This window comes from Liolophura sinensis, chromosome 13 (assembly GCF_032854445.1).
Source record: "Liolophura sinensis isolate JHLJ2023 chromosome 13, CUHK_Ljap_v2, whole genome shotgun sequence".
In the NCBI taxonomy this organism is placed as follows: domain Eukaryota; kingdom Metazoa; phylum Mollusca; class Polyplacophora; order Chitonida; family Chitonidae; genus Liolophura; species Liolophura sinensis.
The window spans coordinates 12,960,454-12,979,669 of NC_088307.1; the positions used below are offsets into that span (position 1 = coordinate 12,960,454).

Consider the following 19,216-nt stretch of genomic DNA (forward strand, 5'->3'; position numbering starts at 1 on the left):
GGTACCAAAAACTACAAGTACCAGGTACCAACAACTACCAGTACCAGGTACAAAATAGGTCTTCCAGCAACATGCGGATGGTCGTGGGTTTCCTCCGGACTCTGCCCGGTTTCCACCCACCATAATGCTGGCCGCCGTCGTATAATTGAAATATTCTTAAATAGTCAAAAAGGGCTGTGAACAGTGATAATATCAGAATGTAAAAAATGCCTTGCTTGAGAGTGAGGTTGAACTCACATCTGTATTTGTGTTAGTGAGGAAAGGATACCACGCTAACCTCATGCAAGGCAACGACATACGTAACCAATATCAATAAATCAAGCAGAAGGCAAAAATGAAACAATAAAACAGGCTTAATAGTAATTAACACCTTTAGAAAAACTCAAATGCATTTTTAATGCCACCGTTTTGTTAACCACGTGATAAGGAATTTTATCAATACTGTATTTTATTATAAAAAAAACATTTATGTTATTTCACCTTATTATTTATTATAGGAGTAGGCCTATAGATAGGTAGGTTTGGAACACAAAATGCTGCAGTTGTTTCTAACATCCCCAGCCCCAACTAAATAGATGTCAAAAAATATTTTTGATAAAAATTAAACGAAGTTAATGATTAATTTGCACGCTCAAACAGACAATAAACAGCACGCTTTTTCGGTTTTCACTTCATTAGTTCAGTTTTTTCCTGTGAAATTATGCTGATACCATATTGATTTTAGCAACTGGTTTTCGCTATAATGCGGAATAATTGGACGCAATTTTTTTGTTACTGAACCATGAACATAAAAAAGTAACAAATGCACGCTAAATTAAACAAATTAAACAAAACAATTGTACCATATGGCACCATTAAGCCAGTTTGTTCGCTATAAATTTAAAAAAACTTTCAGAAATACAGATCTGTACTCTTCTCAGTTCGCTACCCTGGAACTCCACCCTTTCGAACGTGCTGACTTCATATCACTGGTTATTTGTGAACAATAAAAAACGAAAACGACAGAAGGTTTGGATTAAAATCAAACAGATTACACCATTTAAAATGCGATCGCCAACTTGTCTGGAAACCTTTGATACCCGGGACATGGGCCTTACTCCCTAGACTCCCCTCAATCCCTGACGAGTCCCACAGCCCCCTACAATCTCTAGTCCAACCAGCGCTACGATCTCTAGTGCAACCACCACTACGATCAACAGTCCAACCAACACAACGATCCCTAGTCCAACCACCACTACGATCAACAGACCAACCACCATAACGATCCCTAGTTCAACCACCACAACCATCCCTAGTCCTACCACAATAACGATCCCTAGTCCAACCACGACAACGACCCCTAGTCCAACCACCACAAGGATTCCTAATACAGCCACCACTACGATCACCAGACCAACCACCAGTACGATCCCCAGTCCAACACCACAACGATCCCTAGTACAACCACCACAAGGATCACAAGACCAACCACCACAATGATCCCTAGTACAACCACCACTACGATCACCAGTCCAACCACCACAAGGATCCCCAGACCAACCACCACAAGGATCCCTAGTCAAACTACCACTACGATCCCTTGTCCAACCACCACAACGATCACCAGACCAACCACCACTACGATCACCAGACCAACCACCACAACGATCCTTAGTTCAACCACCACAATGATCCCTAGTCCAACTGCCAGTACGATCACCAGACCAACCACCACAACGATCCCTAGTCCAACCACCACTACGATCCGCAGTCCAACTGCCACTACGATCCCTAGTCCAACCACCACTACGATCCGCAGTCCAACGGCCACTACGATCCCCAGTCCAACCACCACTACGATCCGCAGTCCAACTGCCACTACGATCCTCAGTCGAACTGCCACTTCGAACCCCAGTCCAACCACCACTACGGTCCGCAGTCCAACTGTCACTACGATCCCTAGTCCAACCACCACTATATCCACACGCCCAAACCCCACTACGATCTTTTATCCGCGAATAAGCGGTTCTACTTTCACTCTGCATATCGAAGATTTCAGTGCTTAGATTAACTTAAAATACCAGTGATTTAGGCATTTATGATAGGCCTCCTACATACCCGTGATTTAGGTATTTACGTTAGGCCCTCTACATACTGCTGATTTAAGTATTTCCTGTTGCCCCCTACATACCTCTGATTATGGTATTTACGGTAGGTCTCCCACATACCTCTGATTTATGTATTTACGGTAGACCTCCTACATACGTCTGATTCAGGTATTTACGGTAGACCCCAGATATACCTCTAGTTTAGGCATTTCCTGTTGCCCCCCTACATACCTCTGATTCAGGTATTTACGGTAGACCCCCGACATACCTCTGATTTAGGTATTTACGTTACGCCACCTCCATACCCGTGATTTAGGTAGTTACAGTGCCCCGCTTTACACCTCTGATTCAGGTATTTACGCTACAGTTCACGTCGATGCGCTATATAACAGTAATAACAATGAAAGTCTTCACAGCATAGAGAGTAAACCAGAGTAGTGACAATTGTGTGACAGCTGGCAAATGGACACACGTAACCAGTGAAATGCGGACTCCCGTCAATTTACTCCAGTTAGGGTTTCATTCTAACGATTCATGTAAATGCTTAAATAGTACGTGTTACAAACTACACATTCCATAGCACCATGGCTTAAGAAGAATTAGGTAAAAAAAAATGCAATGAGTTAAATTACAATTTATTACACGTCACTGATCTAAAACTACTTAAAATGCTGTGTTAGCAGCACATATAACATACAGTAACATTCAAACAACGGGACCAGGACCTGGGGATACTTAGCCCTATAGCAGGATCCAGGTTTATGCAGAAAATATCATTTTGAGACTTACAGCATAGACAGTCAGACCCTAATCTGGCCTCAGAAGGGCATGGCACCTAATTGTCGAATATTTCGATTGTCATACATTTTTAAGGAGCTCGGTTCCTACGGTTGACCTCCACCACACGTGCACACCACAACACGTAACTAGCCCAAAATTCAGTCTAAGGATGGCTTGTATTTACTGATATGAGTCTCTCATATCTCGGATTGAGTCTCTCTTCAGTGGGGCGTGCAGTGAAAAGGTAACTGCTAGTACTAACTCTGATATAGTCCAAAATGAAAATTCGAAGACGTCACCTGGAATTCCTGCTAGTAGTAACCTTGCTCAACCCTCAAGAACAGCAATATCAAGATTTTCAGGAAAACGTAAACTGAATCTGGCCGCCACAAATCCCAGCATTAAAAGATTGAATTCATTACCCGACATTCAGTCCCTAATTTGTGCTGATCGAGGTGAGGACGAAACCGAGTTATACGAGGGAACTAACTCCAAGGCTGGAACTGACACTAACTTTCTTACCGAGAGCTTATTGACACCTCAAGTCAGCAAACATCTAAATTGCCTAATCCTGAATGCTGTAGAAACGGCTATAAAACCACTAATTGAGCTAGTAGCGTCGAGTAAGAATGACATAACAACCCTTGCACGTAAAGTTGACAGTCTACAACTAGAAATTGCTGACAGGGATAAGACAATTTGTGAACGTAAGGCTGAAATATCAGATTTAAAATCTGAACTGGCAATCGTGAATTCCCTAGTCAGAAAAAGCTCAGAAGAAAATATGCGACAAAAGGATGAATTCCAGTCCCTTTTAGACAAAGCCGAACAATGTAGTAGACGAGAGTGTCTGCGGATTTCTGGCCTTTCACTTCAACCAGGTGAAACGACTGATGATGCGGTGTGCCGACTTGCAAGTCATCTTAATATTGAAATGTGTAAAAAAGATATCTCGCGATCACATTTTATTGGAAAAAACCAGTCCCAGATAATCGTTAGGTTTGTTTCGTACCGAACCAACTCTGAACTGATTAGAGCACGTCCATTACTGAAGAGCGCCAATGGTTACACAGGGGTGTATATAAATGAAGATCTCACTAAAACTAGATATAAGCTCTTTAAAAGATTACTTCAAAAGAAGAAAGAAGGTGTGATTTTCTCAGCCTGGACACACGACGGAAATGTGTTCTATTGTTCCCAAGACGGGGGAGTGAAGGTGCAGGTGGCTTCTGAATGGGATCTCGAGAACATTTAATTAACCCGGACAAATCACTTTTCCCGTGCAGGATACAGGAGTGTTCATACTATAATCATTAAAGACAGCCGACCGATGTGCTTTCTGTATAGTAACTCTGACTGTACATGCGTGTCTACTAACACAAAAGTGCGGTCTGCTGCCGTAACTTACGTAATAGCAGATAATATGTACGCTACTCCAACACAAACTGCTTCTCAATGTCTCTCTCTAAAACACTTGACTTGATCAACAATATTGTACTCACAACGAATTGATCTTGGACAAGAGTGAGTTATCTACCCTGGCCGTGTAAATGTACATGTATATATACATATATCCATATATCTGCATAAGTAAGCCCGAAAAATTAAAAAATTTATCTGATAGTTAAGAATATATAAATGTATATATGCATTTGGCCATGACACATTAAATATTCCAGTTGAATTACCGGATAAATTCCAAATTAAACTACAAATATTAGGGAACAATAAATATATGAAGCAGACGGGGAAAATGACGTCATTATGTTTGTGTACCAAGCTACAGGGTACCAAAAGTGAAAAGTCACGGTTAACAAAACGTACAATCTATTTATATTGTCTTTGACCATTTTTCAGTATCCTTCCAGTGAGCCCAAATCGTTCTTTATCCGATAAGTAGATAAATAATTACCATTCAAAACTGTACGGAAGATTGGCCCTCATTTCTGATTAATAGTTGTCTCCTTTAGGCAAATCCCAATTCTCAATATATGAGTTGAAAATACTCACCTTAGTGATAATATTTGTAAACAAACTCTCATTGTTAATAACTTCCTCATGATACTTTATTGTGCCAGTAACCCACCTCTCCCTATACGCTTCTGTCTGGGACTAGTGCTTCTGAGGACGTACTATGTACGCACCTTTACACCTCATATTTTTTGTGATTTATTTTGAAATTTTTACTTGTATGTACTGGACTATGTTACACGTGATCTTACGGAAAACTACATGCATAATAAACAAAAATTCGAGCTGTTATAAAGTGAGTACGATGATAACCAGGCTAGAACATGTGCTTCTTTCTTTCTTAAATGTTGTTACGTCATGGATTACCTGAGTCAATATCGTATAACTTTGTGTGCTGTAAAAGTAGGGTACACCTAATCAAACTTATAAACTTGCTGAATGAATTAACAGTGATTTGTAATGCTACTGACTCTTTACTATTTTGTGTTATTATAGGTATTCTTTGTATGTTAAACAACTTGAATTACGTTTTAATTGTCAATATCGCATTACTGCTGCGATGCGGAGATATACATAAAAATCCGGGACCACCAAGCTGGCATAACTTAAGATGTTGTCATTTTAATGCTAGGAGCCTTCTGGCTCAGTCTGATGACCAAATGTCATCATATTCTAAGTTAGACGAAGTCTCGACCGTACTTGTAAAAGAGCATGATTACGATATTATTTGTGTAACAGAAACTTGGCTTAGTTCTGCCATACCAGATGAAAGAGTTAATATAGAAGGGTACTACATTATAAGGAAAGACAGAGATAGGCATGGTGGGGGTGTTGCCATTTATTGTAAGTCATCATTGAATATCACACGCAGATTAGATCTTGAAAATGAAAATGAAATGCTATGGATTACAATTGAATTGTTCAATAGAAGTGTATTAGTTGCTGTATGTTACCGCCCTCCTAACCAATCAACGGAATCACGGGATCTTTTTATTGATAACTTTGATTCTACTCTCACTTCTGTTATATCAGAAAACCCACACGCTTTACTAATATTTGGTGATTTTAACGATCGCTGCACTGATTGGAATAAATACCATGATAAGAGTGAATTAAAAATAAAACTTTTCGACCTTTTGGCTGGAAAAAATTTATTTCAAATACTGAATGAGCCGACAAGATATACGGAAGATAGTGCTTATTTATTAGATCTAATAATCACTGACAATATGAGATATGTAATAGATTACGGAGTGGCTTGTCCCATGGCTAATCTTGACCACTGCACGATCTATTGTAAACTGGATGTTCTGTGCAATGATAAACCTGAATCTTCTAAAAGACATGTATGGGACCTCAAATGTGCTGATATAGACCGTCTACGTAACTTACTGTCTGTCTCACCTTGGGATATATGTGACGTTTTCTCTGATATAAATGACAAAGTGTATGCATGGTCAAACCTTTTTCTGTCATGCTGTAAGGAAGCTGTCCCAAATAAAGAAATTACCGTGAGACCTCGCGACAAGCCCTGGGTGACCAATGATGTGCGATATAAGTTACGAATTCGAAATAGATGCTTTAAAAAGTATAAAAGATCTAAAAATGGAAAAGATAAATTTCGCTTCTATATAGCCAGAAGGGAGGCCAACACAGCCAAAAGAGAGGCAATTCGTCGCTATGCTACACGTCTAAAGACCAAACTATCTGACCCTAATCTAGATACCAAGACTTACTGGTCTTCAATGAAATCACTGTTGGGTTCTAAAGCAAAACCTCCAATACCACCACTACTTGTAAATGGTAAAAATGTGTCCAGTGATATTGATAAGGCCAATGCTTTCTGTGCATTCTTTGCATCACATTCTGACCTTCCATCTCCTGTCCCCGACTTGCCGGATTTCTCCTTCGTTATTACAACTCGTTTAAACAGTATACAAATAACTGAAAAGGAAGTTGGTCATTGTCTCAGTTCGTTAAATACAAGGAAGGCATCAGGTCCGGATGGGATCAGTAATTTTATGTTGCAGAGTGCAGCAGGAAGTATAGTACCCTCGCTTACTAAACTATTTAACTCTTCATTACAAAACGGCGTCTTTCCGTCCGCGTGGAAAAGGTGCCGCGTTTGCCCAGTATTTAAAAAAGGTGATCGACATTGTATTTCTAACTACAGACCAGTATGTCTTCAACCATCGATATCCAAAGTATTTGAAAAAGTCGTCTATAAACATTTATATCAATATCTTACGATAAACAATATTCTTATTCCTCACAATGCAGGATTCAAAAGTGGTGATTCAATTATCTGTCAACTAACTAAAATCGTCCATAATATTTATAAAGGTTTAGACAACGGTAATGATATGTGTTTGGTATTCTTGGATGTGAGCAAAGCCTTTGACAAGGTTTGGCACACAGGTTTACTATTTAAGTTGAGGCAGATGGGTATTGGAGGAATGTTACTGGCGTGGATAAATGATTACTTATCTGATCGATCAATCTCTGTTTGCCTCAACGGTAAAGAATCTAGCTCGAATCCTACGTACTCAGGAGTTCCCCAGGGCTCTGTACTTGATCCTTTGTTGTTTCTTATCTTCATAAATGATATAAATACTAATATTGAATGTGACATAAATATATTTGCTGACGACACATCCTTGTTAGAAGAAATTAAAGAACTACCAGTCTCAGAAACTAGACTGAACCGTGACCTTAACAAGTTAGCATCGTGGGCAAATCAATGGTGTGTCACATTCAATGCTCTTAAGACAGTTTATTTACTTGTATCATTAAAGGGAAATCCGTCCTATCCCAAACTGTATCTTAATGGCACGGAGGTGAAGAGCGTTCAGTCCCACAAACACCTTGGGATCTTTTTACAACACAATGGGAAATGGGACGAACACATTAGAAACTTAGTTAATAAATGTAACAAAAAACTGAGTATTCTCAACCGATGTAAGAAATGCCTTACCCGAAAATGTTTGAAAACTCAAACATACTTCAGTCAAATAAGATCTACCATCGAATATGGTGACATCCTGTTTGACAATTGCGGTGTAGTGTTGTCTCAAAAACTTGAAACAATTCAGCGAAGAGCTGCTCTTCTCTGTTCTAGGGGCCTACGTCGGACATCGTATAGTAAATTATTAAATGAACTAAGATGGGAACCGCTTTATGTGAGACGTAGATCCCACAGCATTCTTCTCTTCCATAAAATTATAAATGGGCTATCGCCTCCTTATTTGAAAAAAAAATACTACCATGCGGATATGAAGCTGATTACCAATGGCCTTTCAGATGACCAGTCTTGTCATAAATGTAATTACAAATGTGAAAATTCTCATCATTTTCTTATTGAATGTCCCGCATATGCCGCTCAAAGGAAGCACATGTTCGACTGGTTTACTGAAACGATTTCTCCAAATGCTCACTTATCTAATTTCCTTCCGCATTGCTCAATACATATCTCAAATATTTTACTTTTTGGATCAAATGACCTATCTCTTGAAGACAATAAAACCATATTCTGTTCTGTGCACAAATTCATTCAAGATACTCGAAGATTTATCCATCGTACTCACCAAGTAGTGCAAACAAGCTCCTTTTAAGGTACAAAGTGCTAAGACTGAAACCCATTCTTAAATCTGTTATATAATCGGTACTTAATGAAGTATATGAGTGTGTGCAGTATTGGACGCCTATGTGTATTGTAAATATGTTATTCTTCACTATCAAGTTTTGATTATATAAATGTATGATGTATATAAGTTTGAGGAGACCCCCTAGTGACCCATGAGTTGTGGGATATCCTCAGTAAACAAATAAAGAATTAAATTAAAATTAAATATATGTGGAGACCTCTGCTATCCTGGATGACATGTGCATCTGATCATCACATTGTATCATAGCTACCCCAGGCCATCATTAAAAAGTTGTTTGTTATAATTATACATAGTCCAGGGAATACATTTCTGATTTTAAATGCTATTTAAAAACTTTGTTGTTTTCATAACCAAGTTCTTTCACACTCAAGTCAAATATTCCTTCTTGATTCTGGACCCAACATTAAATTTGAGAAAATTTACGAACTTTAAACCTGAACAACTAAAACTGAAAGGCATCCATTGCTTTCGCCACTGTGGCAAAGGGACGCCAGTTTGCTTTCGCCACACAGAAATTATATTCGCCAAAACAAGCGTTTGGCTGAAGCCTAGTGACTAAGTAGATAATCCAAGTCTTCTAATGAATATGGAGTGTTTTTTTTTTTTTTTTTTTAGATGCAAAGGGCACTTCGAGGGAACGGCAGCGTACGGTAATCGGTCGCTGAGATGGGTTGGATTAAGCCCTGACATTACATGTATAACCATAGCAACGAGCATACATCTATATACACAGAATCACGTTTACAAAATTAGCCCAGTTGGCGCAAATATGGCGCCGAAGACGGGAATTCAGATTGAAGACAAATAAGCCTTATAGTTCAAGGGAGATAACTGTTTTAACTTTGTAGTACAAATATCCTATCGCTTCACCCCCACTCCCCTCAAACTCGTCAAATATACGAAAATAACCAAACTGTCAAATAAAAAACAAAACCGACACCTTGAACGTGTTTTCTGAATTTTATCCTAAAATCCCGAACTTTATAGCAAATACTGAAACTGAAACAAAGAGTCAGTGCTTTAATTGTTTATTCGATCCTATGTGAGGTAAACATACATGTATCTTTGGTTACTGTTAATTACTGGAATTAGCCTAAACCTAAATGAACAAAACATAAATAACAACAAAATAAGAGTAAAACTGCAGCACTCCTCAGCCTGCATATTCTACGTAGATTTACAGGAGGTCAGAATATCCGGATATATGACGATTACAACATTCAGGCAAATTATGCCGATTTATACGCAAAAATAATGTAAGTATAAATTTGAAAACTCTGTGCAGCAGCTAAAACACAATAATGAAAACATGCGGGCACAAAAAATCCATTAAAGAAATGTCACATGTCATGTGACTGTACCATGGCAGTTTGTTGATGTTCGTTTAGTATATGTCACATGTGAACACCTCGTGGTCTGTTGAAATGAACAGCTCTAGATGTACGTTCGTATAAGACATTAACATATATCAAGGGAGGAGGGAATACCGACAATAACAAGATTACAGATCTGGGTCCCGTCTCACGAAGCGCGCTTTGCATTAAGCCCACGTAACGTCCATGGCGACCTGTACTGAATATATTACGTTCCAATGGTTACGTGAACGTAGCGCTACGCGCACTTTGAGAAACGGGCCCAAGTCTCAAAACTCATTATTATTGGTTTACCTGATACGCAGTATAAGACTTAATTATAATTATATACTTGATTAGAATGTAGTGTCTACATCGTTATGAAAATGTCACTGAGAACTCCAGGTAGCGTCACAGAGGTACCGCTTACGAGACGAGCAGAAGCCGATTTTACGCTCGTAAATTGAACAAATGGCACAAGTGGCTCAGAGAGATTTAAACCACTGGCTGTAAACATTATCTGATTTTCACGACGATCCACGACTGTTAGTGATTTGTCTTCGCAGTTCAGAAACAGACCGAGGTGTTGAGGTCCTGTGGGGGGTAATTCTTTTGTATAGGCGGGTGTGACATCACCATAGATACTATAAAACCAGACCTTATCATTATAGTTCCCCATCACAACACAGTAGCTGTTTGTAGTAGGTCTAGCCGTGGGACAACCGCTCTCCTGTGTAACACCTATATGGCAGTGGCAGTCAGAGTCCGGTGATGACGTCGACACAGAGATCTCCACCTCCCAGTAGTGTCTGCCCGTCTGAAGATGACCGTCTGTAAAGGCTACATCCCACTGGCTACCAGAGAGGTCTCCACACTCTATCATGGAGCCATTCTTAGTGATACTTAGTAGGCTGTTACTTGTCTCTATGAAAGTCAGATCCGGTTCTGAAACATACAACCAACATCAATATTATATAATAAATAAGAAACCAGTACGATCCACTCAGTAAACTAAAAAGAGACATTGATAAAAAAAAAATTAAAACTCATGGGATATCTTAACATGAATCTTGCCAAGCACGGCTTCTTATCAGCGTGAATATCAGTATTTCTAAAAGGAATTTAGACGAGAGGAAAACATAGAAATGATACCAAAATCAGATGGAAGAGCGTGAAAACTTCTGTGCAAATATGTTTTTTAATGTTTGTCCAGCTTTTGACTTGCAGAGGCATTTGGAAGTATTTTTGCGCAGTTGATATATATCGTCATTGTGTAATAATGTTCTAAGTAAGGATGTGATGCATGTCTGATACATTTATTTGAATGTAAATTTGTTGTTTGCATCCAGACACATGCATTTAATTTGAAATATGATAATTTTTATGAAAACACTGAAATACACAAATGATCGAAATCGCGGTTGAAAGCATTTTTAGGTGAAAGGACCAAATTCTAGTGTATATTTATTAAACATATGCTACAGTCTCGTTTATAGCATTATCACAAAAAGGTGGCCCCAAATACACACCATGCAAGAACTATTTTCAAGTGTTTTTTTTCTCTTGAAAGAAAATTCGGAAAAAATATTGAAGACCAGATTTACAATTAACTTTCCACACTCTTTCCTCTGAACTTGATGTCGTCTTTATATTTTCTCCACCTTAAACTACGATCAGACGTATCTTTATCTTCGGTGTGGGTAGAAATTCGTCAACCAGACAATTGATGTGTATTAAAAGCGACTTTTAGGTTTAATTGAATTGAGTAATACTTGTGGAAAATACATGTGAATTTTATCAACAAACAACATCGTTTAACAAGAGAGAATCCAGCTGTGCACATTGTACTAAAAGCTACGACCATTGTACGACCTATTTACAAATAATCACCGCCGGAAGGAATGAGCTTCCAGCACCATCATTTAATCCCATCTTTTAAGAAGTGTTAAAAAGCAAATTCTCTTTTAGGGAAAATTTTTGTGTGACCGACATCAAAAAGTATATACTGTATCCAGCTGAACGCTGCCTGTCAGATACCTCAAATTGGGCCCTTAGAACAGCCATAGGGCAGAGGTGATTGTGTACTCACTTGCACATGTGGGGCCCTCCTTTACAATCACATCCCTGGGGATAACAGGGTCAGCCTTAACACACTCATCCAATTTTTGTTTAGCTTCTCTATAAGCCCTTCTACAATCTTCGATCCCTTTGGACAGGTCATCAATCCTGGAGGAACACAAGAACAAAGTCAAACCCATCACAACGTCAGTAATGCATTCCTGTACGTTTATTTACAATTTGTATCTTAAACAATATTAAAATATCAAGAATGAGACTTTTTTTTTTGATTGGTGTTTTACGCCGTACTCAAGAATATTTCACTTATACGACGGCGGCCAGAATTATGGTGGGTGGGAACAGGGCAGAGCCCTGGGGAAACCCACGACCATCCGCAGGTTGCTGGCAGACCTTTCCACATATGAGCTGGACTTGAACTCACAGACTTGAAAACTAGCTTAGCTTAGTTTTATGTCCTCACGTTATATGGCAGATGTTTAGTTTCGCGCGGATATGTAAAGCTAACACAGATCACTGATGTACCGTGGAGGGCAAAGTGACTCTATGTGAAATAAATAAAATATTACAGACCTTTCCATTAATTGTTTAGAGCCCTGGAAGGAAAACAACAACAATTTTGAGGAAATACTTCATTAATTTGAAACTCTCGGTGATCTCTGGGGCATGAAGCTGGATTAAATGTTGTCTCAAATATATATAAATATATTTTCGAAAAACCGAAAAAAAGCCAACTGTACTCTTAATTTTATAAAGTCAATCAAACATCAGAAAACAGTGACAAGTAATAGCCAATTATATCAGTCTTATGTCATCTAAGCTATACAAAACTGACCTCAGTCTACTAAAAGCATCTTCTGATTCGGGGCATATAAAATCACGTTGGGAGTAGACCTTGAGTTAATGAACTCAAACGATCGTTGGAAACTGATGTTTATTAACTTTCCTTTTCTTGCGAACTTTCATGTATTTTGATATAATCCTTACTGATGCACAAAGAAAAATAGACATTTTTAAGATTTCACTTATTGACGACATCAAATTATTACTTAATTCTGTTTAATTTTTTCATGTCTCAACTTGAGAATTGTGGAAAATTACGGGAATTGTGAGAACCTTGAACAAATTGATTGCATCATGCACCCCCTTCAAAATCGTAACATGTAAAGTCAACTAACTTAAGCCCGTACCCAGCCTAAGTGTAATAACTACAAGCAGCTGTGAGAGAAAATCGGCAGAGTTTATTTTTACCTGTAAAAATTCCACTTCCGAGCAAGATAATAACTTTTGACACGGCTTATGTATTGATTGCATTCTCCGCAAATGGATTTCAATTTCATTTTTGAAAACTGCACATTCAAGGCCCCAGATTGAATGTCTTTTCCTTACAGCTTCAAGAGAAGTTTTCTTCCAGGAGTCCAAAACGTTCAGGGCTATTGTGTACGCTCTCTGTATTTCGGTTGTATGAATATCTTCATTCATCTGACAAAAAGAAATATCATTTGTTTTACATTAAAATGATGTCATTTTTGACTGTGGCTTTATGTTAGAAGATTTGTCATGCACCTAGCAAGTGCGGCGGCTTGTGTCGGTATCTGTCTGGATTTCTTCACCCACAAACTTGTCCACCGTCATATAAGTAACAGTTTAAAGCACCAGTAAAGCAAGAAAACAAATAAATGATACAAAGTAAGTGATACAAAAATGTGAATTCAAAGCTTGTTTGACAACCATTAGGGTGGGTAGCTGTTAAAAGTTCTGAGGATAAAATGTCTGTTGTCATTAACAACATTAATTGTTATATTATTACATCTGAGCTGTGAAATGCGGTCATGTGACGCCTTTACTTCAGTCGTGGATTTATTTCCATTGCTTGGGAAACTGGAAACGTTTTAAATCCACGTGTGGAAACAGACATTTACATACCAACTGTCAACCAAGATGGTCGTTCCAGGTAAATAATCGCAAGCTAATTGCACAAACGACGTTTAACACAAACCACCAAAAGACCAAGGAAATATATCATGTCAGAAATTAATAATGCAAAACCAAGCAGAGGTCTGTTCATATACCCAACATTGCCGGTCTAATGCAACACGATGAATATATGGCCTCTAGAGCAGGTAGTGCCAGATATTATGGACAGTGTGTCCATATTTACTTTGAAGAGAATTATAACTGCTGTAAGACGTATGAAGACGTTTGATGGAATATAAGAGGAGGTTAATCGTCACATAACACACAGGATTTAACAAATGCTACAAGGCGAGATATGTACACCCTATGTGCAGGGCCCCTTGGTATAACAACGGTGGAAAACTAACAAAAACATACATAAAATACATCCCTTGCAATTTTTATTTATATAAGTCGAAACAGCATGTACAGCAATCAATGAAAGCTTTCCGGATTTCATAAGATAATGGAAAACAGACAGCATGTCTTAACATGACGGAAAATTTTATTATAAAGGAAGATTACTGAAGGGCTAAGATCCATGTACTTGCTCCAATTCAGACAACATTTGTAGAATGACATTCGTACCATTTTGTTACAGATATATTAACGGGGTAAAAAGATAACGTGACGGTCTCATTTTCTAAACTAGTGATCATCTCAAAATCAAACAAACGGTATTTAGAGATCATTCAAACAAATTAAGCGGAGAGATAATGTTCATGAATCATTCTACACCTAATACCATGACATGTGCATAATGGAATGTTGATGGCGATGAATTCACGTATTCTCATGCCCAAAATCTCCATCACCACCTATCACTAAAACAATTGTTTCAGCCATGTCGCTTTTTATATAATAGATGAACAACAAATATAAGAAAAAATACCTCACACTCGTCGGGCAATGTATACCTTCTATATGTCAAATTCTTAGGAAAACATTCGTATTGTTTTTTTTTTCTTATCGACAGAAATAGGTACCTTAATATCACGTTGCAGTTGTTCAAATACAGACAGAGCATCTTTTGTTTCTGTGATGAGATTTGTCAGATGACCAGTTTTGTCCACAAATGTCTCCTGTAGAAAAAAATGTTGAACAATATGACAGGCGGAGACATGGAATCTTAAGTATATTACTTATCTTTGCACACCATACAAACATATTATATAAACTAAAATGTTCTTTTCTTGCTTCGTACAGCGACTAGAGATTTGAAAACAGACGGACTACCTTGTGTGACGCGTACAGTTATAACTGTATACAAAACTATTTATTTGATGTCACGCGCATGTATGTAAATGTAAAAAGCCTTTGACGTGGTTATTAACCCCATTCATCTGATTTCCTTGCCATGAAGATTCTAGTGGCAGTAAGCGATAGAGAATAATTTTAATGACGACAGTTATTTGATTTTACATACAGCTTTATTGTAGGTTTCTTAACTTCAACCAGTATGGCATGCCCGTCAATGTGGTTCTCTGGCCGAAAATTAGTTTATGGTGTACATAAATGTTACATGTCAAAACTTGGCACATGGCGTTTACTCCAGACACACCGGATTTCTCCATCCATAGCACAAACCGTGTGATAGAGGTGAAATACTAGGATAAGGACTAAACGCCTCTCAATCTTCTTGATTCTGACCTACGAACTGTGACTTGTGGTACAAGCTGTCTTTCATGTGCCTTGATTCCTTCGTATTGCTCATCCACTGATCTTGATAAATACCTTGGTTAGGTTCGCGTTTCTAACTACTAGGTATTTTAATTATTTGTTTGGCGTTCAGTGCTCGTTGGGCCGTTTGCATGATATTCCGTCCGTCGACGTCCACTTGTCTTCCACCAATACAGTACATAAGCATGTGTTACACATGATAATTTGTTAGTAGTTTACTAAATATCGATTGTTTACCTGGAGGACTCAAATCAATTCAACATCTTAAGCGGCTGATCGCGGTTATAGATCAGTTCGTGGCGTCGCAGATTTTTAATTGGCAAACTTTATACTTGACTATTACCATGCACCAGGAAATGGCCCAGTTATCGGTGAGTTCGGGAATTGAACTAAATGTGCTATGACTACGTGCCTTGTCTGATGTCTGCTGTGTTGGTGATCTAGTTGGGCAGCACCATAGGCACGACGACAGCCAAAACCGGCTTGCTTGAAGGTGACAGAAGCAAAGTACAGTAAAGCCGAAATGCTGTTCATTGTGACATTTACCCATAAGTAAACAACAGTTGGACAAAGACTGGACCACTTTTCGCTTTTACTCCGCTATATTCTCCCCATTTTGATACAATCATCATTGATTCTCACTGAAGTTCCCTATACAGCTATTCATACATTTCTCATCAAAATGCCATTCAAATGGCATCGTGCATGTACACTGTTACACCCAGCTACACCTTACGCACAAGTCGTTAATTGGTCAAATGTTCTTATGCCTTGTACTGTCCAAAGAACTCAAATTTACAACAGTTAACTTCCTTCTACAGCAGATCTTTGGTCATCGCATGCAAAGAAAGCAGTCGATTTGTCGCTTGAGTCATAGCAGGGAAGGGCGACTTACCTTATTTCTGCCTGAAGCTGTCTCTATATCCAGGCTGCTGTGTTCAGGATGCTCTGATAGGCAACTAGGACAGATGACAGTCTTACACGTTACACAGTAAATAGAGAGTGGCTGACTGTGCTTGTCACATACAGGCCTGGGCTTTGATCCAACTGTTTTGTCGGTTATTCCGTGCCCATCTGTCACCTTCTGGGCCAAGAGCTCACTTACAGGTATAATTGTGTGGCGTTTGAATGACTCTCTCATTGGGTGTAATGAGGCCAGGCAGTCATGACAGAAAAAGACGTCACAGTTGGAACAAAATGTGGTGGCGGCAGAGGCACCTGCGTCTTCACACTTTGAGCACATTGGCGTGTCCCCTTTAGCTTTGATGTCTGGTTGCATTTTCGTCAGTTCGTCCTTTTCTTTTAGTTCTTTGCTCATAGACAGAGCCTTGACATCCCCGTGTGTTAAGACGGTGGGAGCGCGACACTTGGGACAGTTGATCTGCTGAGGATGGGAATTACTGCCCGGGGGACTGGCTTTCTCCTCAGCCTCGTTGGGTTTTGACTTCTCCAGAAAAAGTCTCAGACATTCCCGACAGAATCTATGGTGGCACGGCAGGGACTCTGCCTCCCGGAAAATATCCATACAGATGGAGCAACACAGCTCATCTTCCTTTGCTTGTATGGATTCAGCCATCCTTATTCGTCTGTTTTCTGCGAAAAGAATACAAGGTATATTAATAGATACAATTCAATAGAACATCGTCAAATATCAATTTAATAATAATAATAAATATCTTTTTTCACCTAAGCAACCCATAGCTATAAATCTGACGAAAATATTGTTTTCTTTTAACCTTACAGGAAAGTAATTGACAACAAAGCAATGGTAGAGCTACATGCACATGGGCACTTGCAGGAATAGCGCGTCAACCCACTTGGGAGGGGGTTGGGGGGGGAGCTCCGTGGCTCAGTTGGTACAGCGTAATGACCCAGGAGTCTTTTACCAATGCGGGCTCTGTGAGTTCAAGTCCAGCTTATGCTGGCTTCCTCTCCGGCTGGTAATGGGTTCCCCTCGTGCTGTGCCCGGTTTCCACCCACCATAATGCTGGCCGCCGTCATATAAGTGAAATATTCTTGAGTGCGGCGTAAAACGCCAATCAAAAAAAAAAAAATTAACCCATTTGGCTTCAAATTTGGCCACGAATGAGCACATTTTGTGAATGTAACAAGTAATGTTGAGATCTGTTGGCTTTCGTTGAAGTTCGCAAAATTTTGTTTTACGCCGTAGCGGCCTGCTTAAGAATATCGCACTTATTTGACGGTGGCCAGCATTATGGAGAAGGCAAACCTGACACAGCCCTGGGAAATCCGCGACCATCCGCAGGATGATGGAAGACCTTCCGACATACGACCGGAGAGGACGCCAGCATAAGCCAACAAGCTAACTATTTAAAGATAAAATCCTATGATTGAAAACTTGCTTGCCAAACGTGGATAGTTTTCACTGCGATCGTCCAGCTTTTTCCCCTCACAAAAATGGCCGCTATCGAGTCGGTGTGCAATCCTTTATAATAAGGTTAAACAAATATTGAATATATAAGTAAACACTATCGGATATCCTGAGGGTGGAGACAGCCCATACTGTTGACACAGACCCCATACTAGATCGAGTTAAGACGTGAGTAAGCATGTCATACGCGTCACTAGAAATCCTTACACAAGTAACTTGTAGGGGCGCACCTGTTGACACACCCGTAGGGCAGGTGGGTAGACCGAATGCACATGTATAGGCCTATGTAATAGCCGAAAGATCTCCGAGGAGTGACAGACCGGACTGTTCAACTGGTCTATCCACGGTAACATATCATAAAACGCATTGTTTTGGGTGACGTCATAATTATTCAAAATCAAGTTGCATGCTGGACGTTAGGCGTGGAGAGTAATTTGTTTTAAACTGACTGCACCAAGAAGCGGTTAGATCAAACGCCACGCATCAACACAGCCTGCACTATTAATAGATTACATGGTTTTAATTTCCTAACATCCATCTCTAACTCCACACCGCCATGAGATCATATACTACAAGAGATAAAATAAAATTCAGTTAGTAAGGTTATATCACACTAAAACGTGTAAACAATTCCAAGTATGGCATTGTCAGTAACAAGGTTTACAGTTAGGTCGATAGAGGTGTAGGTAAGTGGTATCGCCCTCCGTGAAAATACGTTGAACTCCGTCCAATATCCAGCATGCCACTGCTTTTTTTATAATTGTGACGTCACCCGAAACAATGGGTTCTTACCGTCGAAACCGAGCTTATGGTCATGAATTAGAAAAAGTGTTCAAACGTCATTTTCCCTGGGAGGATATAGACTTCGAGCATATCCATGGTTAGAGCTTGTTTTGTTACGTGTCACTGACTAAAGCAATTTTGGTAGAGACAACTTTACAGGGAGCTGAATGTAGGTGACTCGCTAAAAGAAATAGTCTATAGTTATAATTATTTGACCTAAACGAACATAGTCATCTCTATATATATTGGAATGTAAACCCATTTTGCACTTTGGATTTTTCAACACACTAAACGGAAGATTTATTTGTTGTTATTGTGTAAAATACGTTAAAAAACAATAAGTAGATGTATAGATAAATGTTTCTGCGAATAAATATAACGTAAATTCTAGCATTGGCAATGTTCTAACCTGACGAAAACACATTACTCAAGTTTTTTTGTTTTTGAAAACCGGATACTTATAATCATCCATTA

General features: G+C 39.1%; 1 protein-coding gene across 1 annotated transcript; it reads right to left on the reverse strand.

Moving 5' to 3' along the window:
• Window positions 1–1,558: 1,558 nt before the first annotated feature.
• Window positions 1,559–17,154, reverse strand: LOC135480878 (tripartite motif-containing protein 64-like). The gene is made up of 7 exons (XM_064760807.1): window positions 16,463–17,154; window positions 14,874–14,969; window positions 13,183–13,413; window positions 12,505–12,527; window positions 11,945–12,081; window positions 10,286–10,800; window positions 1,559–1,984 (listed from the first exon to the last, which is right to left on the reverse strand). The coding sequence occupies exons 1-7, from the start codon at window positions 17,141–17,143 to the stop codon at window positions 1,559–1,561; spliced, it is 2,109 nt and encodes a 702-aa protein (XP_064616877.1). The 5' UTR covers window positions 17,144–17,154.
• Between the last annotated feature and the right edge of the window lie 2,062 nt (window positions 17,155–19,216).